We start from the raw sequence: 26,908 nt of genomic DNA on the forward strand, positions 1-26,908 counted from the left end.
ATTCTCATGAAATCCTTTGTTCTAGGAGTGCTGCAGACATTTTGTCCACCCAAAACAAGGAGAATCCTTTAGTCCTGTTCAGGAATTGAAAAAGATGATTTTCAGTGATGAATTCAACATCTGAGTTTGAATCTTCTATTCTCATGAAATCCTTTGTTCTAGGAGTGCTGCAAGACATTTTGTCCACCCAAAACAAGGAGAATCCTTTAGTCCTGTTCAGGAATTGAAAAAGATGATTTAAAATATATATATATATATATATATATATATATATATATTTATATGATAACATGGTACAAAAGTTTTCACGGCAAAAGATTTTATCAATTAAACTAAATAGAATTTAGAACTAATCAATTATCATTTATTTTAAGTAAATGATAATAATCTAAAATTGTAATACTATAGCTGGACATAATATATATATATACATATATATTTTTATAGTAATCTCTCCAGTTTCTGGATTTTGAAATGTAATATACTTTTTCCCTCATATGTGCTATCACAGACTAAGGAGATCACTTGGGATTAAATTGTAATACCATAGTTCAGCAAGAGAGAGATGTGATGGCTCAAAAATATATGCCAGAGAGAAGTTCTATTATCAAAGACATCTATAAATTGCAGTAAGAGTGAAGAAGACTAGACTTGGTATCATATGCAGTATGCTTAAATTCCTTCACCCCCTTACATAATTGCGTGTATGTAGACAGCTTCTAGTACAACCATTACATCCAACGGATAATTTGAAGACTCAATAAAAGTAATTTTTCTAAAATATTTGAAAGAAAAATTAAGAAAATATATATCTAATTAGATTTGGACTCAAGAGTTACACCACTCCCACCCCACCTCTAAATTAATATTATTTTTTGAAATTCCTTTATTATAAGAAAAATATATAAGACTTATTAGACATATCTCTCTCTCTCTCTCTCTCTCTCTCTCTCTCTCTCTCTCTCTCTCTCTCTCTCTCTCTCTCTCTCTCTCTCTCTCTCTAAAGTTATTAGTATAACAAAATGAAGTATTATAGAAGCCTACTTCAATTATTATAACATTATTATAAAATATATGCATCTTTCTTGTAAATCTCATAGCTGTGTGAGATGTGGGATGGGCCTATAAACATCTCTTCTCTTCCTGATTGGGTCTCTTCTTTGGGCTCTAAAGATGGTTTTGAATCCTCTCTTTTTTTCTTTTTTTCTCTTAGTTAATATAATCCTTATTTATCCAACCAAAAAAAAAAAACAAGGTCTATAGTTTTAGAAAAATGGGTTGGGTTAACTAGCCGAAAATACAAAAATCTTGAGGCCTATTGACCAAGCTCATGAGCAGCTAAATTTGCCACCATACATTTTAACATATGTTTGAAACGGAGGAAGATGAGAAAGATCATCCAGCCCCCCTTTCCCTTTCCTCTTCTCTCCTTCCATTATCTCCCATCATCCAAACATAAGGTTAGAGAAGTCATAGGAAGCAAAATCCTTCCTAAGCTCCTTGACATTAATGATTGAAAGAATATTCAGCTTTACCAAAAGGCAGTGCAATACAAATTGGACCACATGTTATATAACATTTTCCCTATTGATGCCTACATGTTCCTTTTGCCATGGTTCTCATCGAGCCAGTAAGTATGCAATGGTTCTTATGAAAGGAAATGATAGAGAGTTAGGAGAGACAGAGAGAAATGCACCTGAACAAGTTGGAGGACAAGTTGTCTCAGTGCTAAGAATTCTTGCTCAACTGGAAGAGGATCATGTGAGTGTGAGTGTGAGTGTGTGTCTGTATATTAATACGTGTATGTTGAGGAAGAGAGTAAGCTTAATTAGGTTGAGAATGCTTTCGATGTCTTCTAATCAAATTTAACCCATATAGATGTATCAATGTGGAAACTTGGCGTAGTCACTAGTCACCTCTGAGTCCACCCTTTTCCATGTAATTTAAAGGGTAGACAACAAAACAGAAGGGTATATTTACCATAACAATAAGTCTAGTACATGAGGAATGAGCACAAAAAATCTTTTAAAATTAATAAGGTTTCTTTTAAAATTAATAAGGTGAGATGTTGTGACTGGTATACATTACAATAAAATTAATTTTTAATATATAAGTTGATGTTTACTCTAAATTGATAATTACGTTTTATCATCAAGTTAAGATAATAATTGGTTTTTGGTGTAAGCAAAATTCCAACCATGGTCATTTATTCAATGATAAGAGACTTTATAATTTTTTTTATAAATATGATAGATTTTTTTACAAACTTTACTAATTGAGTCAATTAAAATCAAATTAAAATGATGTTAGTAGTAGATCATGTAAATGTGATATTGCATCACTAATAATTTACCTCTTCAGGAAAAATTATCTTATGAGACGGTCTTACAAGACATCTCTCTCACAATATATGTAAATTCCACAAATTGTGAGAGATATCTTATTAGACTGTGTAGATCTCACACATATTGTGAAAAAGATGTTTCATGAAACAGTCTAATGAGATATCTTCTCTGCCAATAGGTTGTGAAAAATATTTGTAAATGTTCGCCTTTTTGACATTTCTCTATGTCATTGAAAGCTCCAAAGCACACTAGAAGGTCCAATGCATTTCCTAGTGAGAAAAACAAATTCCTTGTCATGTTTTGCAGCAATTCTAGCTTTTGGGAGGTAATTGTGAGAGAATTTAATATCCATGAACCGTTTTGATTTTGAGGGTATTGAAAAGAACGCGCACGTGAAATTCAAATGTGTTTTTCATGTCCCCATAATCATAGGGCCAACGAGAAAGACACCTCCTAAAATCTATAATAACTTAGTTTGTATAAATTGGCGTATTTTATTGGCTTCATCTATATGAAGACAGCTTCCCAAAAAAATCTATATGAAAAATGACAATGCACAAGGAATTCATGTCGGGCAATTCAAGAATGCCCCTGATATATATAAATTTTAAAATGGAATGAACTTTAAAAATATAATTGTACTTTTACACAATAACTAAATAAGCTGTTATAAACTGATAAAAACAAACCCATTCAAGAGCACACAAGATAACCAAAGTGACAAATGATACCTAGTTAATTCCCTTTTTTTTTTTCTTTTTTGATAGGGCCTAGTTAATTCCATTGAAAATTAAGATTGTTACAATGGCAATTACAGAAATTCTACCTATAGTTGGAATGCCTATTGCATATATTACACTTGCCCAAAAAAATATGGCCTATCATTTTCAATCACCATAAGCAAAAGGTTGAAAATTGACCCAGTGTCTTGAAGGATCACAAGCCAACTTAGCTTGGTCTAAATCAAGCTGAAGAGGGAAAAAAAAAACCATTAACAAATAAATAGTAAATAAATAAATAAATAAAAACTGGTAAGATCATCTAATCATTATGTTCTGTAGCCCACTCTATAACAATACACAATCAGCTAGGAAATTAAGATGCCTCATGAAAGTTTCGTTCCAGTCATGAAAAGGGCATGTGATAGTAGAGATTTAAAAATAAATCCCTACAATCCTATACAAATATGTGGACCATTCATCAAGTTGCTTTCAGGCTGACCTCCCAACTTGAACTTGGATAAATGCTTAGCCAAGAATATGGACTTCAGAAGATCACCTCAAAAAGACGGAATTTTACCAGATGTTTGGATGGAGATAGAGAAAAAGAGCATAGAATGAAAGGAAACCGATATATAGTAATGTTAGTACATTAGTCACTTTTCCCCCGACTCTCCTATCGTCTCCCTCCGCTCTATTCCAAACACACCCTTACGAATTAATCACTTGTTTTTCCTCTGATGAATGGGGAATTAATCCCTTAACCAAGGAATGAGACATTTTGGGTATTTATGAGCTCTCATTGTTTAGCCCTTATGAGAAAAATGGGCTTAGCAATTAGCATTCACTAAGAGGCTCCCAGTATCATCCATGTTTTTATCCAGGCCACAGCCTAGTTTCATAATAAGCCACCGAAATTTTAAGGAGCACTTCCTACTTTGAGTTGTGGGAGGATTAAGGTAAAATTTTGGAAAAAACTTAGATATAACTCCTTAAGATTGTATGTTAAGTTTCCTAATTAAATTTAACCATGTGTTTTGCTAACAAGCTATGTGGTAAATTGTCCTTGGCAAAAATAACACTATTTGTGTGGCATAAAAGTCAATACAACCACACGGTTAAACTTAATTGGAAACATCTAAGGAATTGTATCAAAGTTTTGCCATCTTGTATACACACTTTTAATTGATGAGTAAACTTAAGCTTTTAACAATTCCAATGGAGTACACTCAAAAGGAGTTTCATAGTCACTTATCATCAATTTTAGGACTACTTTCAGAATCTGAGGGGTTCTTGTATCTCCAAAGGAAACCCAAACTGCTACCCATCACATTCATTATCACAGCAGACACAGCTGGAGGTACCACAACCATTGGCGAGGAAAAATGGGAGGTTGCTAAAACCACACCTAAGGAAGAATTTTGCATGCCAACCTGCAAGGAAGTGTCAATCAATGAAAATTATTGATTGGTATTACCATAAGCTATTGCCATTACAGATACACTGGAGGCATTGCTTAATTACAATTTTTTTCATTAGACTTAGACATTCCATTCTGATCTTTAAAAAAAAAAACTGAAGACTTGAAATGAAGTTTAAAAAATTGTTCCATAAAAGAACACAAGGAAAATATTGTGACATTTAAAATTATCAATCTTGAGCAGGGAACAAAAGCAAGAATTTTAAATGCAACCGGTTTGATATTCTATTGCATATTCCTCAATTGATATTGATTGCCGTTGGGGTTCTTTAAACCCACAAATAGCTGCCGATATATACCTGCAGTTAAAAGCCCCATCAATTGTATGCTATCACCATTGAAGCAACCAAAGGTGGTTAACACTAACACAAATTTTACATGATAAATAATAATTTTAAGTTATCTATATTAGCCGAATTTATGAACCTCTATGGTAGTCAAAAATACCATCTATATCTTGCATCATATATTTAATGGCAAATAAGAAATGCACATATGAAGAAAAGGATAGAGATATAACATGAATCTAATTAAACTTTGCATTTTATTGCAATGATGTTGCACTTCACAGGGATATATCGCAGGTCTAGACTATTTGGTTTTAGTAAATTGGAGTACTCAAATTCATTAAATAGTGGGTTTTTTCCTGAGACATTTTTGTACTCAATGAAACTATAGTTAACATGAACATGAAGCAAACCATATGTTATGCCAAGAAAACACACACACACAAAGCTCAAAAAAACTAATCAGACCTGCACTTGTTACTGACTGAAACAAATATATGCATCACTATCATATTGACGAACGAAGTGTACATTAACAGATTAAAGTCACCAAATGAGGGGTAACACTTACCCCACAAAGAAACCAACATAATGTAATAATGCCACAGCAAGCATTACAACCCCCAGTTCACCAGATAATATTGCTTGAGCTTGGCGTAGTGGAGAGAGATCAGATGTCAATGATGCACCAACCATTGAATTGAGCAGAACAATATTTTCTGAAAATACACTGCCCCTCGAAAAAGCATGGTTACATGCATCAGAGGGATCACATCTAAAACGAAGTATTTTCAAGACAACTGGTTAAGTGTAAAAAACCAAAACCTGCATGCGAGTAATGATGAAGCCAAAACAGCAAAAAGTGGGGCGAAAGGTGTCACAATTTTCACAACCGCAGGAAATGCACTCTGTATATAAGCACCTAACAGAATAGGTGCGACCACCACCTAGACAGGATGAATAAAGACCACTATGTCATCCATACATGATTTTATATAATTGAAGCTTATTTAGATTTCAGTTCACCTGCAGGGTGCTGATGGAAAGTTTAATAGCATCTACAGGAACTAAAGTTTCTGATAGTATCTTTGTCAAGAAGGAGTCAGAAGCACTGCTCCAAGAGTAGTGCACGCTGTCACGATAATAGACAATGGAACATCCCCTCGAGCAATCAAGGTCACCTGAAACAATACACAAACAGAAGTAAATTGGAATCTCATAAAAGTGAAGACCTTGCGTTCTAGACGTAATTTATTTAACTTTCCATATCAATTAGAAATAAAATCCCCATCCATTTAACTGAATTACCAAATTATAATGGATTCTCAATTCATTTGGCTTCAACAACACTACAATCAGTTTGTCAAGCTTCTAAGTATCTAGATCTTGAAAGCCGGGGGGGGGGGGGGGGGGGTGTGCTGCTACTACTAAAATAAAATCAAGTAATGTAGTGGATTTAAGTCTTTTAAAATGAACTTGTATCAATTATAACCATCCCAATGATTGCAAGCTATCACTAGACATATTTCCTTAAATGCAAATGCAGCCTTAAGGAAAACAAGCAAAAGAGTTTAGGCGTTAGTATTTATGGAACTATATGCAGAAAATATGTTGGCTGACTTATCTCCCAATTAAATATTCAATTCAATAACGTATTCCCATTTAATTAATTTCCTGAAACTGTTCAGATTAACAAAGGCTTATAGTAACAATTACAATATTCCAAAGAACGGACAGAAGTCCATGCAATGTAATGCAAAATGATACTGCGTACTATGAAATGTTGTAATTAGTTGATAATAAAATGGATTTGGTTAATGTTTACTCCTTACCCTGTTAGAGTATATATTAGTCATTAATTTTATGAATTTATTTATAAAAGATTAAAAAAATTGTTAAAAATTTTAGTTTATTTTTTTTATTTTTTTCATAAAAAGTTTTTAAAAATATTTTATTAATGAATGTTCTAAAATATACGTTAATAAAACCCTAATAAAAATTATATAAATAAGACAAAATGATGATGTGATGTTGCTTAAATCATAATTTATGACTTAATAAATTTTGAAATTTTTTTTTTAAAACATTATTTATTTCAAAATTTGAGTTAAAATATTTTGACGAAATGGAGGGGAGAAAGAAAAAAAAAATTTTTGAAAGAAACGTAGAGTTTAATTTGATTGGTAAAATATAGGGGAAGAGAAAGTAAATGAATGAAAGAGAAGAGAAGATGATGGGAAAATAAGATGTCATGTTTCATAATATTTACTTACAACAAAAAAGGTGGGAGTAAATAATTTCTCTGGTGAATTTATTTTTACGAAAAATAAATTGGAAATTTGAACAATTAATCAAAAACAAATTAAGCACAAAGACCCATAAGCCCACGTGTAAAACTCAACTTATATATGTTATATAAATTACACTTCTTTGGGGGTGGGGTGAGAAGCATGACTCCATGATCAAACCCACGACAAAGGAGAGAAAAAGAAGAGAGGGTGCCATCGGATTGTAACTCCATTGGCTTCATAAATTTAACATTTGGATCTTGAAAAAGAATTGATATATGTATGAGTGTCTATGGGTTGAGTTTGGGCAGGTCTTTGTTCCACTTGTCACTCAATGAAATCAACTCTGACGCCTTGAGTTGGGCCGAGTACAACTATCGGATTGGTACACTTTTGATAACTATGCTATATATATCAATTTGATAAGGGGCTTAATAGGTACAATATGTTCAAACCATTTTAATTGAAATGGACTAAATTTTTTTTTAAAAAAAAATGTTATGATTATAACATTTTTACAACAAATTCTATATGATAAATTGTTATTTGTTATTATTAGTAGGCAAAAAAATAATTCTAATAGCAGATTTAAATTAAAAACCTGTAACAATCTGTTAATTAAAATTTGTTGTAAAAATATTATGAAAATGTTGTGAAATATATTCTCTAAAATTAATAATTTTGATAAGATAAAATAGTCATTCTATGATACTTGTAGGGTCAATTTTTGGGGCCCAGGCCCAGCAGGTCGGTGATTCTGGCTTAAAGAGCCCTAGACAATGAATTTGTAGAGAGTGGGTTATAGAACTAGGCCCTAACGAAGTGAGTGTTAGTTAATTTTGGGCCATGCAACGATTATTAAGAGCATTCCTAAATCTTTTATGATAGGATATCTATAGCATATAAATTTGACTTTTTTTTCTTTTTCTATACAAAATTCCTTTTACATTTGAGAAAAGGGATACCATCTAATAATATCAGACAAGGTGCGTTAGAATTTAGATGGTGAATTACTATCAAATGAGTCTATTATAACAGGTCACTGTTCAAGATCATTTATACAAGTAGCTCAAGAGAAGCAGTTTATGTCATTCAATCAATATTTGCAAGATCTTCCAATATTTGTTATATGCCTATAGCTGTTCTTAAAGAAATCAAATCCTACCACTTGTGAATGCATTAAATTTAAAAGGCACACCATTATGTTCTACAACTTTAGTATGCACCCTAACATTGTGCCTAATTGAAAATTTGAATTGTTGCAAGAAAGCAACCATTCAAATTTCAAGGCCTAGGGATCTGTATTAAAAAAAATTAATTAATTAATTAATTAAAAAAAAAAAAAAAAAACTCATTTGTAGGCTAAATAATATTCCCCGTGCTTAATGGCTTGCACATTAAACTCTAGGTCATAGGTCCAATATTCGAGCCATAAGACCATTCAACTTCTCATAGAAATAGGCTAGAGATATACTATCCTGACCTAACATTAACAGTCACCTTATGCCAACTCCACTTGCATCACAGTCAAACTCACAGACCTTTTCAAAACGTGGAACAACCAATATGGGAGCTATAGTCAAGGCTTGTTTTAGGTCCTTGAAACTCTTGCTAGCTACATCAGTCCATTCAGAATAATCTCTTTTAAAACAATCAATCAGGGTTGTTGTTATAGTACTAAGCCTTTGATAAATCTTCCATAGAAAATAGCTAAACCATGAAAGCTCCTTACTTCCTGCACACTATGTGGTTTAAGCCATTTAAGGATAGTTTTGGCCTTATCCATATGAATCCATAAATCATAGATCACATAGCCCATGAAGCCTACCCTATTGGTTGCAAGTATACACTTCTACAAATTAGCATAGAATATTTGTTTTCTCAGCACTTCAAAGTTCAAACTAACATTTTTCTCAAATGCAGTATGCAAATGTTCTCTCAGGCTTTACTGTAGATGAGGATATCATCAAAGGATACAACCACACAAACCCCTAGGTGTGGCTGCAGCAATTAAGTCATGACCTTCATGAAGGTACTAAGGCTGGGCATTAGTGAGCCAAAAGGCATCACTAACCAGACGCTATGTGCCACGTTGTTGTTTGAATCATCAGTACCACTAGAGCTTGTACTATCGGTTTCTACATCACTAGGATTGTATTGAGAATCAGTAGTACTGCCAAAGCTTGTGCCTTGAGATTCTTTGTCACTAGATTCTGTTGCCATTGAAGCTACAGAAACTGCTTCTTCATGTGGGGTTGGATAAGAATGACCCCTTTCTTGCACTGCTTGATAATGCATACCTCTTATTAGTCTTCAGCTTCTTCCAATGATTCAAACAAAAATATTTCAAGAAGTTTTGAGGACATCAATTTTATTTTCTTCACGCTTACTGATATAGTCTGATGTAATTGGTGCATAATAAAAGTGATGTCAGAAGTGAATTCAAATGAAAGTGCTGTTACTCCAATCACAAAAAAACTATTTTAATGCTATATCTTTAAACATTGTTAATTGTAGCAAGAAATGCATTAAGAAAGATTTCACTAGTAAAAAATTAACAAGTGGCTCATTAAATAATAAATTGAACCGGCTAGTGGGAACTAATTAATTTATCATTTTAAAAAATGGAAATGTGTGTTGTAGACAACATTTGACCCGATTAATTTGGAGGTGTATCATCTCATTATTTTGATTGATAATTTCCTTGTGGAATAGTTGGCTGATTTTTTATTTGTTACAGGCAAAATGCAATTTAATGATTTATTTTCCCCCACGTTCCTAGTTGACCATAAACAAAGTAACTCAAAGTCAGCCAAACTTATGAATGACAAATATATATAAAACAAGGACAAGAATACAAAATTCAATTAGTTGAACTAATATTTATTGTTGTTAATGAAACAAAGTAATCGTATCTCTTACACTTTCTTCCAACTAAAGCAAGTATACAAAATTAAAATGGTCAAGAAAATAAAAATAATTATAGAAAAAAAATGAAGAATTATTTGCCAGGTGTAACAAGGTAACCAATGCCATGCCTTGTGGTGGGAATTACTGTAAACAACAAGCTGCAAATGATCCCAATACCAATTGGAACAATGTTTAGAACCTCTTGAGTCTCCTTCCCAGGCGTTGGGTAAAAGCATTGCACAACATTCTTATCTCTCAAAGCCACAGCACCAAACACCAATACAGATAAACAGCATGAAGCCAATCACGAAACTCTCTTTTCTTATTTACATCAGCTGCTGCCGAGGCTTTAAAAGTAAGGCTGGACAATCAAACAGCCACAACCCTTTGGAGGTGGCAAGGCCATAGTAGACTTGTCCATCCGAGGCCTTGACACTGTCAGTGAAGGAAGCGAGGAAGCATGAGAGGGCGAGGAGGGCAAGGAGGACGAGCGTCATGGCGCGTGTGGCGGAGTCACATGATCCATTTTTTGTGAAGACTGGCATGAGAAGTTGAAATGCTAGAAGGGTCCCCGTGGGGAGTAGGTTGGCTACCGTGCTTGTTAGGCTTTGTGTTGCTCGTTGTTGTTTAGATGGTTGGCGTTGTAGTGGGGGGTTTAGGGCGTCTTGGTCAACATTGGGGGTGGCGGCCGCGGTGGCCTTTATTGATGGTTCCTTGGTGGGCACGGTAGTTCTTGATCTAATTGTAGGTGTAGCCATTTTGGGTTTCAAAATAGATAATGGTTATTTTGGTGGCGATGATGATATGAGATTTTCAATTTGATGAGATTGTCACAATTGTTACAAACCTTTTTTTTCCTTATAGCTGATGATGGTGTGGTGGTGGTGCTGATGCTGTGACTTCTTGATCAATATCGATCTAGATGTAGTTTGGTGTGTGATGAGAGAAGGTGAATTAAGGAATTTTTTTTGAGAGTTTTGGAGAAGGGGAGTAGCTAGAAATGGTTGTGGGGTTCTTGGGGACACAAATATAGATAGATTTTGAGTTTGATGGATTTGGTAGGGAAGGGTTGGAAACTTGGAATATTCACGTTATCAAGAATGAGTGGCGATGGTTTATTTAAGGTATTCATAAATATGCAGTCATTAATTATTAATTCAATCTCATTTTCCACATCTAAAAAGAGGGATTTTTTTTTTTTTTGTTCGGATAATATGATAATTTGAGAAAATCTCTTATTCTTTTTGAGAAAAATATCTATTTAATAAAAGAAATAAAAGTAGAAAGAGAAAATATATGACAAGCTAGAAGATAATTGTTAATCATGACTAGCCTCTGAAAAATTATTTCACCACACATAATACTCTCATTACGCTCTTAGATTTTTTTTGTGATTGGAAAATGTGCTCAAAGGCTAGTATATATGTGTGTGTGAGAGAGGAGTTGCAACATAATTGGTTTGGATATTCTCTTTTTCAACCCATACAATTAATAAAGGTGTAATGTATTCTCCGTCAAAAAAAGGTGTAGGGTGTGTTTGTTTTTGGTGAAAATCACTTCCGGAAATGAGGCTGTTTGGTTGGTCCGGAAAATAGAATTTTCCAGAAATTGATTTCTGTTGATAAAAAAAAAAAGGCTTTGATTACGGAAATGAATTTTCGTTCCTATTTTCACTTCAAATGAATTCCAGAGAGAGAGAGAGCGAGCGCGCGAGAGGAAGGTGAGCTCCAGTCCAGTCCGACGATCGCCGGCGAACCCCGAGCTCCAGTCCGCGCCGATCGCACGCACCAGTCGATCTCGCGAGCTCCAGTCCGACGACCGCGCCGTCGATCACGATCCGAGATCGCGATCTCGAGAAGCACCGCGCCGATCGTGATCTCGCGAAACGTCGATCGACGCGGTGCTTCGCGAGATCGCGCCATCGATTGCGATCTCGCCTTCACACCGATCGCGAAGCACCGCGCCGTCGAACCCAGTCGATCGCGATCTCGCCCCTCGTCGAACTAGCCAGTCGAGCATCGATCGTTGATGATTTTTTTTTTTTCTAGGTTTTGTCATTGTTTTTCTAGGTTTGTCTTTTCCTTCTTCTTTTCCAAACACCAGAAAATATTTTTCGGAAAATTTTTTGAAATGCAACCAAACATATGAAAACATTTTCCTTTTCGGAAAATAGCATTTCCAGAAGATGGAATATTTTCCGAAAATGCTTTTACACGAACCAAACACAACCGTAGTGTATACACAAATCACAACTAATACAAAACTTTGGGGAAGCCCAGAATTCTTTTTCGAAGTGATAATTTTTTATTCATCAACATGTCAGAATAATATAATCGGGCTTTCACTTTTTTTTTCTTTTTCTTTTTTTTTTTTAAAAATTGGTAAACGATTCCAAAGTTGCAGGCTCCATTATATTCGTATGGATATATAAAATTTGTTTTTTCTTGGGGCTGGAGGAATAAAGTAATATACTATACGGTTTAAAAAAAAAAAAAAAAAAAAAGAAGGTATTATACTATACGAAAGATTATCACTTCTCTCAAGTTAAGTCATTCTTAAATCTAGATGAGCTTGAAAAGTTTTAGTTTGTGGTACTAGGATTCGGATATTCTTAATTAAAGCTGGATGGCACTGGCATGTATATACTATATACAGTTTCGTAATTATATTTTATTTTTTGGCTCAATGCTTACTTGAAGTATCTAAACAACACAAAATCTTTAAATATTGCTGATATATAACAGGTGTATGTATTAATGTATGATACATAAACCTTCTTCCCCTGCCAAATCCAACCCGGTAAGCCAAATATTAGTGTTTCCCTCAGTTTTGTTAATCATAATTCCATATAAAACGAGATTAAACTGTACGTTTAAGATTTCATTTGATCTCTATTTAATGCTTGGATAGGACTCTAATTTGGTTTGTCGGTGTCACTACCCCTTTTACACTCTCTACCTAAAATAATATATTTTTTCTTCGAATAGACAAGAAAATCGAGAAAAATCAAATTTGAGTCGGAAAAACAACTGGTTATAATAGTCAAATTAAGCCAAATCTAGAAGTTTTATAGCAAAATGCAATATCTAGCCAAGTTTGACCCATAAATTCGATGGTCCTATCAAAGTGAATGTTGGTCTGAGTGTAGATATTTCAATTTCCTTTAAAAAGAGTGTTCATTCGTGAATATCAAATGTAAATCGCCAGAGAGATATCACAAAAAAATTACGAAAATTTTCACAACTTGCAACTCGCTTTTTTACACAAGTGTTGGAGAGTTTAACCAAATTGGTTAGATAATATTTTAACGGGAGGGGAAGTTCAAATTATAAATATCTCCATTAATTAGAAACATCAAAATGTTTTTTTTTTTTTTTTTTTTTTTTGGTTTGAGAAGAAGATACTTGCATTTAAAGAAAAAACTTAAAATTGGACAAAATCAGCTACTAAAGATTATTATTATTATTTTTTTTTTTAGAAATCAGTCTGTGAGACAGACCGATGCTTTTATTAAAACATAAGAAAACTATGAACATCAAATAGAACAAGGGGGATAATGTCCCCAGGTAAGTCTTCAACCCAAACCTGAAGTTCTAGCCCAACCCAAGATTTCTTTACCAAAGCATTGGCAACCTTATTACAATTTCGTTTCGCATGGCAGTAGTGATCCAGGCAATCAATGGTGGACTATCGAGCCCTTTAGTGTAAAGATTAATTTGTCAAATATATAAGAATCGAAACTCAAACAAAACAATAATTGCATAAACCCACAAAGTTTAGAGAAATAATATAAACCCAAATCAGCGTTAATCATATGTAAAGAGAGAACCTGAAGATAGTGGATGGTTCCGCTGATTTAGAATGGCAGAAAAGAAGCGCCGTTGAGTCGTACGGGAAGAGTTGAAGCGCCGCCGAGTTGGATTGGATATAAGTGCACTGCCAATTTGAGGATGGATTGGAAGAGACGAAATTAGAGAGCAATGTCAACGAGTTGGATTGGATGAGAAGAAGCGCCGCTGGTTTGAGGTTGTGGGTGTGCGGTTGTTTTGTTCTTGTATGGTTTTAGCTGTGATTTGAGGGTTTTGTTTAGAAAGGCAAACTGAAACAAAGCAAAGGTAGAGAAGCAAACGTGAGAGGAGAAAAGTTTGATAAATGTTTTAATTTTTGGTTTATATATAAAACTTGTTTAGCCGGTAACCAAAACGCATTGAAATTACATCAACGATCAAGATTAAAATAATACTAAATGAAGGGTTCAAATTTAGGGGATACCATACCCCCTCTTTTTTTGAGGGGATACGGTAGAATGACCACTAAACAAAACCCAATACTCACAGACCTTTCAAAAAAAGCTTCCCGCCTTCTCAAAAAAAAAAAAAAAAAAAAAAGAAAGAAAGAAAGAAGAAAGAAGAAGCTCTCAACCTCACGTCAGCGTCTAAACAAAGCTCAATACCCACAAACCTAAATTGAAAAAAACTCTAAATTGAAAAAAACTCTCGCTCTCGATCCATTTCCCTTCTCCATCTCCACTCCACCGGCCACCACCGACCCATTCAAACACACAATCACAAACCCAACCCCAACCCCACTATACCCACTTCTCTCCGTGTCTCTCTTCCTAGCCGCAACTCACCACAACCCCTGCCCTCACTGTCTCGGCAATTTCAGGTTTGTTTCTCTCAACTTCAGGTTTTTGTATTGGTTTTATTTGATTTTTTTATTTGTGGGTTTGTTTCGGTTTCATTTGATTTGTTTGTGGGTTTTGTTTGATTTGTTTGTGCATCTTTTTTCATGGTACTTTCAATGATTTGTTTTGGGTTTTTTCATGGCATTGCAAATCATCCGCCATTCCATTGATTCTCAAACTTTTCTTCCCTTCAACAATTATTCCACTCTTCTAGTGTAGAGAAATTGCCTTCAAGAATTAACAACATTTGGTGGTCTATCCAGAGGGAAGCTCCTTAATCCATTTGACTTCAGCCATTCTTCAGGTAGGTATATATATTTAGTAAACAGTAATACTTATTAGAGTACACACAAAAATAGTAATGCATGCATTCACATCTTTTATTTCTTCTATAGTCTCTCTTCTTACAGATTTTGTTGGACGAAAGTATGTACGGTTTTGTAATTGTAGCATTATTTCAGAAAATTGAACCCTATACTGTTGAGCCCTATACGGTTTTGTAATTGTATCAATAGATTCAATACTGTTGATAAAGGGATGGGACCGAATTAAAATTTTGGGGGCCAAAACTAGGAAAAAGATTAACCACTTAAAAATAAGAAATATATTTCTATCGTTTTGTCAAAAAAAAAAAAAAAAAAAAAAAAAAAATTAAGCATGTAGAGATTAGACTGCAAAAGATCTTAATTAGCCTTTCACATACGATTAGTAATATTTTTGCTTAGTGTTCATATTTTCTATTTGAATTCTAGTGTTTGTTGCTATAGGGTGTTTGGATTTGTGTTTATAAGATCTCTTATTCATCAAAAGAGTACAGAGGACAGCTACTGTGCAAGTTGCCGCATTTTTGTACTCAATAAGCACCAAAAGGCAAAAATGCTGTTAAAAGATATGGAACGAGCGGTACAGGATATTGTTGAAGAAACCATTATTGATGGGCTGTCAAGTCCATCCAGTCAAGAAGGAACCATTATTGAAGGGCTGTCAATTGCATCCAGTCAAGAAGGAAGTGAAAGTATAACTGAAGCAAGTGTGCAAGATAGCGAAGGAGAAACTCCTACTAATGCAGTGGCCAAAGAGCCTCTTAAATGTTTAATATTCAAGGTTCCTGCACATGTTCGTGAAGTTGACGAAAGAGCTTACAACCCCAAGGTTGTTTCCATTGGTCCATTTCATCATGATGAACCAGGGTTGAGATTCATGGAAGCTCAAAAGTTGCGGTTTTACAATCGCCTCTTACAGAAAATAAGAGGGCTTACTGGTGAACAAAGTCTTGAAAATGCCATGAAAGAATTGGAGGGAAAAACCAGAGAATGCTATTTGGAGGATTTTGAGAATATAAATAGTCATGATTTTGTCAAGATGATGACCCTCGACGGCTGCTTCATTGTAGAGCTCTTGCAGAGTTACCAGGTAATTTTAGGAATGCAGCATCAAGCTATGTTTAGATTTTTTTTATTCTTTATTTTGATAATCAGCTATGTTTAGATATGGTTTGTCTGTTTTATTATCTTTTAGAACTCAATAGACCCATGCGAAGTTATACTATATGAATTGATTTTTTTTCTTCTCTCTTTTAAGGGAAAAGATATGGAGGAGCCCATTTTTGAAACGCGTTGGATGTTGCCAACAATTGCTCATGATTTGCTTATGCTTGAGAACCAGCTTCCTATGTTCGTGCTGCAGAAAATATTTGAGCTTACTATCATCGAGCGAGAAGCTACTCTGAACATGCTTGCTCTCCAATTTTTTGAACCGTTGAGACCTGGGAAGGACAAATTGAAAACAGATATACTTGAAACAAAAGGCAAGTATCCACATCTTTTGGCTTTGTTTCATTCTACTTTCATTTCTAGGGATCACAAAAAACAACCCTCACCAGTAAAAGGGGTTAAAGAATGGAAAAAATATGATAAACTTCCTGGCAAGGGTTGGGTACATAATGCCACATCACTAAAACATGCTGGTGTTCGTTTCCGCAAAAAATCTGGTAACCCTCTTGGTATGGAGTTTAAAAGTGGAAAGTTGAAGATTCCCACTCTATTCATCGATGATAGTACTGGCCCTTTGTTGAGGAACTTGATAGCTTATGAACAGAGCGACAGATATCCAGCTCCATGTTTTTCCTGTCTTGCAATTCTCTTGGATAGCTTAGTGGACACGATAGAAGATATCGATATTCTTCGTGAGGCTGGGATTATCAAACAAGTGAAGGGTGGCAATGAGGAAGTGGTGAATCTTCTTAATAGTCTCAGTAAACACCTTGAGTTTGACATAGATGACTGCTGCATAACTGAGAAAATTGAAGCTGTCAATCGTTTTTATCGGTCAAAGTGGTTCAGAGTTCTGTTTATCCTTGTTCTCAGCAACATTGGCTACTTAGGTTGGATGATATTAAGCGTTGCCATCATCCAGTTTCTCCGTCAGTTTATCCCTCGTCCAGATTGTAGATAAAGCAGATTTCACAGCTCATAAATCCTCTTCCTCTCCCACCCCATGTCCCTGTACCTCTTGCTGTCCCTCTCTCGCTCCTGCTCCCGCTCCTGCTCCCGCTCCTGCTCCCCTTTAATTAGTGGAAGCAAAAACATCTTTATAATGATTTGAAAGTTTGGTATAGCCATTTTGTATAGCCATTTGATGATTTGCTTTATAATGATCTGAAAATGTGTTCTAGACTTCTAGTTCAATTTGTGACACTGTGAGGAATGAATCAATCTATACATTCTGAAATGTGGCCTCTCATGCCTGTAAATCTGTACCGATTTGCTGATTGTTGACTCAATGATGGGTAGTGTATAGGGACATTATTTTTTTTTAAAGCTTCATACTTTCTTGCATTTTTGCTCAGGTATTCTTAGTGGTTTGATGTATCAATTTCATGAAAGATGTCTAACTGTCTAACATTGTTTATGTTTTGAAGCAATTAAAGATGTGACTTGGTCGTCTACTAACCTGTTTCATTATACATTAGCTTAGCTTTGCTAGTTATTCACATGTGCGGTTATGCCACTAACCAAAATCTTAACTGTACAGATCTTAATTCAGTTTCTTTTACATTCTCATTCTGTTTGCAGGATGAACAGAGTGGCAGTGATGGTTGAAACCAATGGAGCCATTTAGCAGGAACTGTCCTATTGAATTGATTGGAACTTACTGGATTTTGTTGATAATAATGCTTGAGTTGTAAACAAGTTTCATGAATATGGTTTTCTTTTAAGATTATGATCAGAATGTAATGAATAAGGTCTCCATATAAACTTCATAACTGCCAATGCTGCACAGATAATTCATTCGAAATTTTATATATAGTAGCTTTTAATTTTATTCAAGTCTCCTTTGAAATGATATCTTTTTCTCAGATTTTTACAACCGTCATGACAGTATTTATTTATTTTTTTTTTCGATTTGCCTTTTTTTTTTTTTAATAACAAAATATTTTTAATCAGACAACTATTTTTAGCAATTCCAACCCTTGTTGAAAAATATTTAAGCAACATCATGTCTAAATAGTTTTACTAAAATATATGAAAATTTAAGAAGCACGATATTATTTGGGAAAAAATAAAAAATATAAAGGGGTGTACATTTTTTTAGTTTCTTTTTCCTATGTTTTTTCTTTTTTCTTAAGTTTTTTATGCTTACTAAGACACGACCACTCTCCAATTTCAACACAAAATTCTATTCCTAATGTTATTAGCAACATTAATTCTTCAAATAATCTAAGAAGAAACATTATCTTAGGTATTCTTCAACAGCCTTTCCCCAACTTTGTGATTAGTTATTGGTTTTTGGGCTTGATGCATCTTAGTTCATGTGTATGGGGTTTATTAATTATGCGTGCAGGCCAAATATTGATTTTTTTTTAGTATGGAATAAGTTTATATCCCTTTATGAGTTAGGGTTTAATGTAAATGTCATAAACATAGGGTTTTTTTTTTTTTTTTTTTTTTTTCTCTTCTTTTTTGATAATTGGATAGTTATAAGAGGAGCGGAGGTTTAAACGCCAGATGTTTACATTTGAAACACTAGAAAGTGTCAATTAGTTGAGTTATAAAACTCAACTAATTGACACTTAGTTCATGTGTATGGAGTTTATTAATTATGCGTGCAGGCCAAATATTAATTTTTTGGTATGGAATGAGTTTATATATTTTTAGAGAATTGGCAAAATCAAGCTAAAATATTCCAAAAGAGGTTAAGAAGGATTGAGAATGAAAATGCCATTCTACTTGATAAATGGGTTGAAACAAATCTTTTGGTGGATAGATATAAAGAGGAAAGCATGTCAAGCAAGCACTGTGATCGATGTCACTTCAAAAAATAATTAAATAAATATATGAATTACCTTTTAATGACTAGTAACACATCATCGGTTTGTAAGTTTAATATAGTAAAAATTTTAGTATCTCTACCATCACTCATATAAATTAAGTAGAATTGAGAGTCTAGCAATGTACCATTTGGCATATTTGGAGCTTCCCGTACTTGACATTGACAAGTAGCAAAATTTTTCAAGAGTGATGCTAATATGATAATATATATACTTTGCCACTTGCCGTATTTGGAGGTTCCAGTGCTTGACAAGTAGCTGCTACTTGTCAAGCATTCGAACCTCCAACTCCAAATATGCAAATCACAAATGGCAACGCCTCAACATTTATTTCTACTTGTATCTGTGTGTATATATAAATATTAGATTTGTCTGTTTCTAAAAAAAAAATATTAAATTTGTCTAATTAGGTAAAATTTATATGAATTACTTATATGATGACATACATTATTAGTTATTACTGCCTTATAAATAGCAAGATTGTTGACCACTGGGCCTTGTAGCCTAGTGATACCCAGTTCCACTTGTAACCGTTAGTGTGGGGTTCTATCCCCCGCAATAAACAATTACCCAAAAAAAAAAAAAAAAAAAAGTAGCAAGATTGCTGAGGTTGATAGTCAGTAAAATACTGAGGTGCATTTTTCTTATTTAAGATGAAGTGTTTTTTTACTTCCCCTTTGCTTATGTTGTTGGTCTTAGTTTTTTAAGTGGAAATTCGTTTCTCACTCATTTTGGTAAGTCAAGTTACTTATGTTTTTGGAGTTTTGGGTGTTAATATATTATAGTCCATATATGATTTTGGATGACTCCATTTTAGAAATAGACCTTCCATTTAACAAACAAGAACCAAAATGCTTATAAAAATAATTAAAAAAAAGAACCAAAATGTTTGGAGTGTAAATATGTTATGGTTCTATATGTTTTTTTTTTTCAAGGCTTTCCATTAGCCTTCTTCTTGCTTATTGGGCATTTTTGTGGAAAGTAGAATCTTAACCTTTGAGCTTAATTTAGTAGTAAAGCTTTTTTGAAATGAAGCTATAACAGAAAAGATATTTGTTTTCCGCATTTAGCAAATTATAATGAATAGTGAATTAAAGTTTGGAATTTATAAATCATGAATAGTGAATCATAAAGTTTCATCCTAAAATCTCTAAATTTCAACTTTAACCTTAGAAGAATTTTCAGCTTTAAGGATCCTCTTAAATCTTCTTAGCGAAATTGTCAAATATTTTTGTAAGCTCAATTAAAAGAGTTTTAACTTTAACCCCACCCCTTTCTTTCTCTCTCGAGTAATTTTTAGGTACTTTCGGAGCATGGAGAATGGCTCTCTCTCTCTCTCCAAAAGCAAAACCAAATGGGCATTTAAAGTGTTTTTAACACCTTTTTTTTGGGGGGTCAAACCCAGAAAGTTGTGGGATCTCATATAATATAATTCAGAGATTGCAATAAAAAAGAAAGGGGGATTGTTTAAAACAACAAAAACTAAGAAAGTAAATCTTATATTGCAAGTACAATGTAAACTAAGAATTTTCCTATCGATTAAGTGTTTGGCAAAGGATAGTTAATAGTGCAACAAAGTTTTGGATCTATAAATCATGAACGATAGAAAAACTAATAAAATGCATAATAATAAAAATAAAATATAAATAGTATTTCAAAGCTTAGTTCTAATTTCTTCAATTTTCAACTATAATCTTAAGATTGTTTTCAACTTTTAAAGACCCCCTAAAGCACTTTAGTAAAATTTCCAAACATGTGGTAATTTCAATAAATAAATAAAAAGGCTTTAACCCCCCTTTAAACACTTCATAAGATTAAGACTTTAATTTCCTTTTTCATCTTTAGATTTGTCTACTTTGTCAGTAGATTAGATAAGATTTGTCAACTTTACATATATCACGTTAGATTTAGATTAGATTTGCCTTAACTAATTTGGCAAAATTCATAAGTATTACTTATATGGCTTAAATTAGCATTGGCTTATAAATAACGAGACTGTTGGTGTTGAAACTTGAAAGTCTGCATAATACCAAGGTGCATTTCTTGCTTAAGATGAAGTGTTTTTCGCCTTTCGCTCTGTTCATGGGTAGTTTTTTAAAGTGGTAAGTCGATTCTTACTTCCTCTCGTTTTAACCAGTGAAGTTCCTTCTAATTTTGAAGTTTGGGGTGTTAAATATATTTAATCTATATATAATCATTGATAACTCAATTTAAAAAAAAAAAAAAAAAATTACCTCCTATTTAAATAGTTAATAATGTTCTAACTGTATACACGTCCTAGTTTTTCTTTTTCTTCAAAGCTATCCAATATTTTTCATTGTGCTTATTTGTCAGTGTGGTAGAAAGTATAATTTGTCATTTGGATACTTGAATTTAGATTTGAATTTTAAAATGAAGGATTTGAAATACCTTAATTCCAAATTATAAATATTCAAGTATGTCATATGGATTTCTAAAATTCTATAGGTTTAGAAGTTGTTTCAAATTCAAGAATTTTAAAATTTAAAATTCTTGGAGGATTTGTCAAATCCAAATCCTCAACCCTTTTTAAATTATGCAAACTAAGTATTTGAATTTTAGTCAACCAAATCCTGCCATTCAACCAAATCCTGCCATTCAAATACACCATAATGGTATAGTACATAGACTGCATAAATTTTCATTGCTATATATTTTTCTGGAATTCTGACCAAATCAACCAAATCTTGCCATTCAAACACACCATAATGGTATAGTACATAGACTGCATAAATCTTCATTTGCTATGCATCTGTCTGGAATTTTGAAAACATGAGTGTACATGTCTAATGGGTTTCCTTTTTACTTGGTTTTGAAAACAGATCCTACGTTTGGAGAGGCCTACTCTCAACAGTGCTTTGGAAAAGTCACTGTTGCTCCTCCCTGTACAACGGATAACTGTATCACAGCCTGCAAAAAAGCACATCAACATATTTTATATCCTAATTGCATTTCCAACACCGCTTGCTGTTGCGGCTATATAAGGAACAAATGAAACTAAGTAGACTTGGAAATGCTACCTTATGAGTTATGTAGTCATGTTGAAATGAATTTCAAGGAATAAAAAACAATTTCAAAAGAAAATTCATATTGAATGAAATGAGGCTCATTTATTCATTAAATTACTCCCATTTATTTAGGTGTTATTTAATTAATGAGGTTCATTTATTAGGAAATCACATTGATGCATTAAAAGCAAAAAAAAAAAAAAAAACACACATATATATATATATATATATATATATATTATACAAGATAAAAATTTTACTCTAGTCTAATCTAAGGGTATGTTTGGTACACTGAACGAGGATTACAACAGGAATTGTAGTAATTTTTATTATTAAGAATATAATGTATTGTAATGTAATAACTAAATCTATTCATAAGTTTTTTTTTTTTTTTTAGAGGAAAATCTATTCATAAATTTGGTTCTGAGTTATAAGATTAAAATAAAATTTAAGATTTATTTTAGGAACTATCTTACTCATACAATTATATTTCCATAAATGGTTATTTTTTAAAATTTGAGACAAATATGTGTTTTTTTTTATAATTGTTACATAAATATTGAAAGTTTTTTTTTTTTTTGAAAATATATTAATTTTAGAAATTATTGCACCTACTAAGAAATAACTAATATAACCATTTTAGAGATGACTAGTTTTTTCTCATTTTGAAGAATAGCTATTGATATAGAATGATCATTCCTTATAATAAAAACACTACCAAATTAAAGAATAGCTAAATCATAAAAATAACTAATACATTACTGTACCTATTACAATCTACCAAACATGCCCTAAGTATGTGTATGAATTTCTCTCTAAGAGATTTGAACCCTAGCCCTTGCCCCCTCACACCCCACAAGAACTTTTTACTTTTAGGGTGACTATTATGTCAAGGATGCATTGTGGTAAATTATTAGAAACATATATAACATTATTTTAAGGAAAATTATTGAATATTTTAGGAGTACTATAAATACGTACTTTGCCTCCCACATTAATTGTGAGTCTCACCATGAATTTAATTAGTGGAATCTACTATTTTATAAAATGAGGGAGTATGCATTTAAAGTACTCCGGGAGTAGTCTATTTAATTACTCTATTTTATATGCAGAACATTTAAAGTACTCTAGGAACATTTTATAATTACTCTATTTTATATGTAGAACATTTATTATTTTATTTTAGGTATCATGATTCATGATATTTATGCAGTTTAATCTTTAATGTGGCACCACCTGATTTTAAGTTGTATTTTTTGAAAATTACTATATCCACAACATTTTTCACAATAAATCCTAAATGATAAGTTGTTATTAGTTCTAATTCAGAACTTACCACTGAAATTACTTTGTTGTCCACGAGTAACAATCTATCACTTAAGATTTGTTGTAAAAGTGTTTTGAAAATGTTGTGAACATTTTCAAAATACTAGCTATTTAATGCTTGTTGGAAAAAAAAAATTATGGAGAGGGGGAATTTAAGGAGACAGCAAAACAATCATTTAATGCTTGTGGGAAAGAAAATCTAGAATTAGAAGTATATTTCTAAAAAGTTTAAATTATTTACATTATTAAAAATATACACTTAAATGATTATTTACATTATTAAAAATATACACTTAAATGATTATTTACATTATTAATATTATCAAAGGTATACACATAATTATTAACCAATTTTTTACACCTTTAAAATTTTTAAAATTATTTATCAAATTAATTATGACGTTACTAGTTCGACCATCGTTTTAATCCCAGATAGTTGTAAGATCTTGCCAATTCAAAGAAGTAAATTGATGAAGATGGTGAAGATTGCTTCAAGAGTAATCAACCTCCTAGATATAAAGAAGAAGAGAGAGATTGGGATTTGGTCTCTCACACACACACATATATATAGTTTGGTAAATTACAATAAAAAGTGAATTAAAGTTTGGATTTATAAAATTATAGTCAAGTAAGACCTATAATGCAACCCTAAATCTTTCTTAGAATATGCTACTATCCGCTGCTTGGGTAATTGTTAAATTAACTAATGGTCTAATACAAACCCTACGTATAAAAGTCTTCCTTTGCTATATTTTAGTCAGGAATTTGAAAACGTGGGTGTATTACATTTTTACATATCTGACTAATGGGTTTTTACTTTTCTACATAGGGCACGTTTGGTAAATTGTAATAGGCACTGTAATGTAACAGCTATGCCTATGGTTTAGCTATTCAATAGTTTGGTTATATTTTTATTACAGGAAATAGTCATTCCTTATAAATAGCTATTATTTAATAATTTAATAGCTATCATTCCTTATAAGGAAATAGTCATTCCTTAGTAAATGTAATAATTTCTAACATTAATATATTTCCAAATAAATAAACTTTCCATATCCACCTAACAATTATGGAAATAAAAAATCATCAAAAAATAACTCATCTCTCTAAAATTTAAAATATATTATTTTCTAAGAAATATAATTGTATGAATGAGATATTTCCTAAAATAGATCATAAAATTTATTCTAATGTTATAACTCACAACCAAACTAATGAATAGGTTTAGTTATTCCATTACCATTTCTGTTGTAATTCACATTCAGTGTACCAAACGTACCCTTGATTTTGAAAATAAGTCATACGTTCTACGATCAATGCAAGTATGCAACCTAACCATTGTTCCTTGCATTGCACAGCCATACGGATATTTCACTTGCTGCTGCGGCCCTTAAAAGTAGCATGAAATTAATATCATGGAATGAAAAAAGTTCATATAAATAAAAGAATCTTTTCTTAAAAAAAAAAAAATATATATATATATATATATATTTTTTTTTTGTTTATGAATTGAGTTTTCTGTTGATAATTTAGGGTATGTTTAATATACTGAATGTAGATTATATTAGGAATAGTAATCTTTATTATTGGGAATAGATGACATTATAATGGAATAACTATTACTATTCATAAGTTTGGTTGTTACATATGGAAAGCTTGTAAAAGATGATGTATAAGGAAACTTTATATTTTTAGAAATATATTAATTTTAAAACCTATTATATGCACTAAGTAATAGTTATTACATCTATTTTAAAGAGGAATGACTATTCTTCAATTTAAAAAATAATTATTCCAATGTAATAACTAATCCATGTAATAAAGATGTAACCAAATGACCGAATTGATATTACACATGAATAACTATTTCATTACAGGAACTATTACAGCGTACCAAACGTACCTTTATTAATGGCAAAACACTTGCTTAAAATAGAAAAGTGCTAAAATTACTGCAAATTTTATTACAAAAAATTTACAAATTGATGGGGCAATAATATGATTAATGTTACTTAAATAAAATAATGAGTGATGGTTTGAATTACTTTTTTGAAATTGGTGACACTTTAATTTGTAAAGTTTATGTAAAAAATTCTATAATATCTCTAACAACCAGGAATCAATTCTCAAGGAGTAATGCTCCATTCTCTCATATAAATAATGGACCCTATTGTAATTTTAATCCAAAATTATGTAAGAGAATGGATGCTTACTCTCTTGAGTACTAAAAATTTAGACACTAAAAAAAGAGTTTTTTTTTTTTTTTGGTCTTTATCTTGGCAATGTGTATGGAGATCCGTGACTCTAATTTTATGAAAAGCTTAAAGATCTTCATATAATAATTTAGAAGTTGCAATAGAATAAAAGAGGGGACTATTTAAAACAAAGAAACTAATAATGTAAATCTTATATTGCTAGTACAATGTAAACTAAGAATTTTCCTAGTGTTTAAATGTTTCGTAAAGGATAGTTAATAGTGCCACAAAGTTTTGGATATATAAATCATGAATAGTAAATTATAAAGCTTAGTTATAATTTCTTCATTTTCAACTTTAATCTTAAAATTGTTTTCAGCTATTAAAGACCTCTTAAAACTCTTCAGAAAAATTGCCAAACATATGGTAATTTCAATAAAAATAAAAATAAAGGCTTTAACCCCCTTTTAAACACTTTTTACCTTGTCCAACATTAGGATAGGTCGCATAAGATTAGGACTTTAATTTCCTTTTCATATTTAGATTCATCTACTTTGTTAGTCAATTAGATTAGATAAGATTTGTCAATTTACATATATCATGTTAGATTTAGATCGGATTAGCCAAATCAAATTATAATAATTCGATTTGCCTAATTTGGAAAAATTCATAAGTATTACTTATTTGGCTTAAATATTAGCATTGGCTTATAAATAACAAGTTTCTTGGAGTTGAAATTTGAAAATCTGCATAATACCGAGGTCCATTTCTTGCTTAAGATGAAGTGCTTTTCGCCTTTCGCTTTGTTCATGGTGTTTCTAATAGTTTTTTCAAGTAGTAGTAAGTCGATTATCACTTCCTCTCGTTTTAACAAACGAAGTTCCTTTTTTTTTTTCTTTTTTTTCTTTTTTTTTGGCTGAGAACAAACGAAGTTACTTCTAATTTGAAGTTTGGGGTGTAAAATATTTTTCATCTATATATAATCATTGATTACTCAAAAAAAAAAAAAAAAAAACATACGTCCTATTTAAATAGTTAAGAATGTTTTAACTGTAAATATGTCACAGTATTTTTTTCTTTTCTTTTCCTTCAAAGCTATCCAATTTTTTTTTTTTTTTTTCATTGTGCTTATTTGTCATAGTGGTAGAAAGTATAATTTGTCATTTGGTTGGCACCTCCTTGTCTTTCCATGAGATCCAATGTTCAAAAATATGCTACTTTTATCTATTTAGCTTATTGTGAAATTCACTAAGATTGCATTTGGATACTTGAATTTAGATTTGGATTTGAATTTTAAAGTGAAGAATTTGAAATG

General features: G+C 32.2%; 3 protein-coding genes and 1 pseudogene across 10 annotated transcripts in view; 2 read left to right on the plus strand and 2 right to left on the minus strand.

Annotated features, from left to right (window-relative positions):
* The window catches only part of LOC126715970 (uncharacterized), a 94,321-nt gene that overhangs the window by 57,573 nt on the left and 9,840 nt on the right, over positions 1-26,908 (plus strand). The gene's annotated exons all lie outside the window — the stretch shown is intronic.
* LOC126705769 (uncharacterized) lies at positions 4,229-9,417 on the minus strand. Its single transcript, XM_050404967.1, has 6 exons — positions 9,194-9,417; positions 8,657-8,802; positions 5,858-6,012; positions 5,657-5,778; positions 5,403-5,561; positions 4,229-4,497 (listed from the first exon to the last, which is right to left on the minus strand). The coding sequence occupies exons 1-6, from the start codon at positions 9,415-9,417 to the stop codon at positions 4,473-4,475; spliced, it is 831 nt and encodes a 276-aa protein (XP_050260924.1). The 3' UTR covers positions 4,229-4,472.
* On the minus strand, positions 9,975-10,940 carry LOC126715992 (protein DMP3-like; annotated as a pseudogene).
* LOC126715980 (UPF0481 protein At3g47200-like) lies at positions 14,407-18,040 on the plus strand. 7 transcript variants are annotated; one of them, XM_050416883.1, is made up of 5 exons: positions 14,407-14,697; positions 14,931-15,020; positions 15,469-16,129; positions 16,298-16,523; positions 17,791-18,040. In XM_050416883.1, the coding sequence occupies exons 3-5, from the start codon at positions 15,593-15,595 to the stop codon at positions 17,793-17,795; spliced, it is 768 nt and encodes a 255-aa protein (XP_050272840.1). In that variant the 5' UTR covers positions 14,407-14,697; positions 14,931-15,020; positions 15,469-15,592; the 3' UTR covers positions 17,796-18,040. The 7 variants fall into 7 exon arrangements, with proteins under 7 accessions (XP_050272840.1, XP_050272838.1, XP_050272839.1 ...); XM_050416881.1 differs by having other exon boundaries at positions 15,484-16,129; XM_050416882.1 differs by having other exon boundaries at positions 15,527-16,129.

Source organism: Quercus robur, chromosome 2 (assembly GCF_932294415.1).
Source record: "Quercus robur chromosome 2, dhQueRobu3.1, whole genome shotgun sequence".
Lineage (NCBI taxonomy): Eukaryota > Viridiplantae > Streptophyta > Magnoliopsida > Fagales > Fagaceae > Quercus > Quercus robur.

Excerpts from the sequence above, each read along its gene's own strand:
- LOC126715980 (XM_050416883.1), top strand. The coding sequence starts at position 15,593 with ATGCTGTTAAAAGATATGGAACGAGCGGTACAGGATATTGTTGAAGAA. Across the intron at positions 16,130-16,297 it reads AGCTCTTGCAGAGTTACCAG|GGAAAAGATATGGAGGAGCC; the intron begins GTAATTTTAGGA and ends CTCTCTTTTAAG.
- LOC126705769 (XM_050404967.1), bottom strand. The coding sequence starts at position 9,417 with ATGCATTATCAAGCAGTGCAAGAAAGGGGTCATTCTTATCCAACCCCA. Across the intron at positions 8,803-9,193 it reads AACGTGGCACATAGCGTCTG|GCTTAGTACTATAACAACAA; the intron begins GTTAGTGATGCC and ends GATTTATCAAAG. Across the intron at positions 5,562-5,656 it reads TCATCATTACTCGCATGCAG|TGTATTTTCAGAAAATATTG; the intron begins GTTTTGGTTTTT and ends TTCGAGGGGCAG.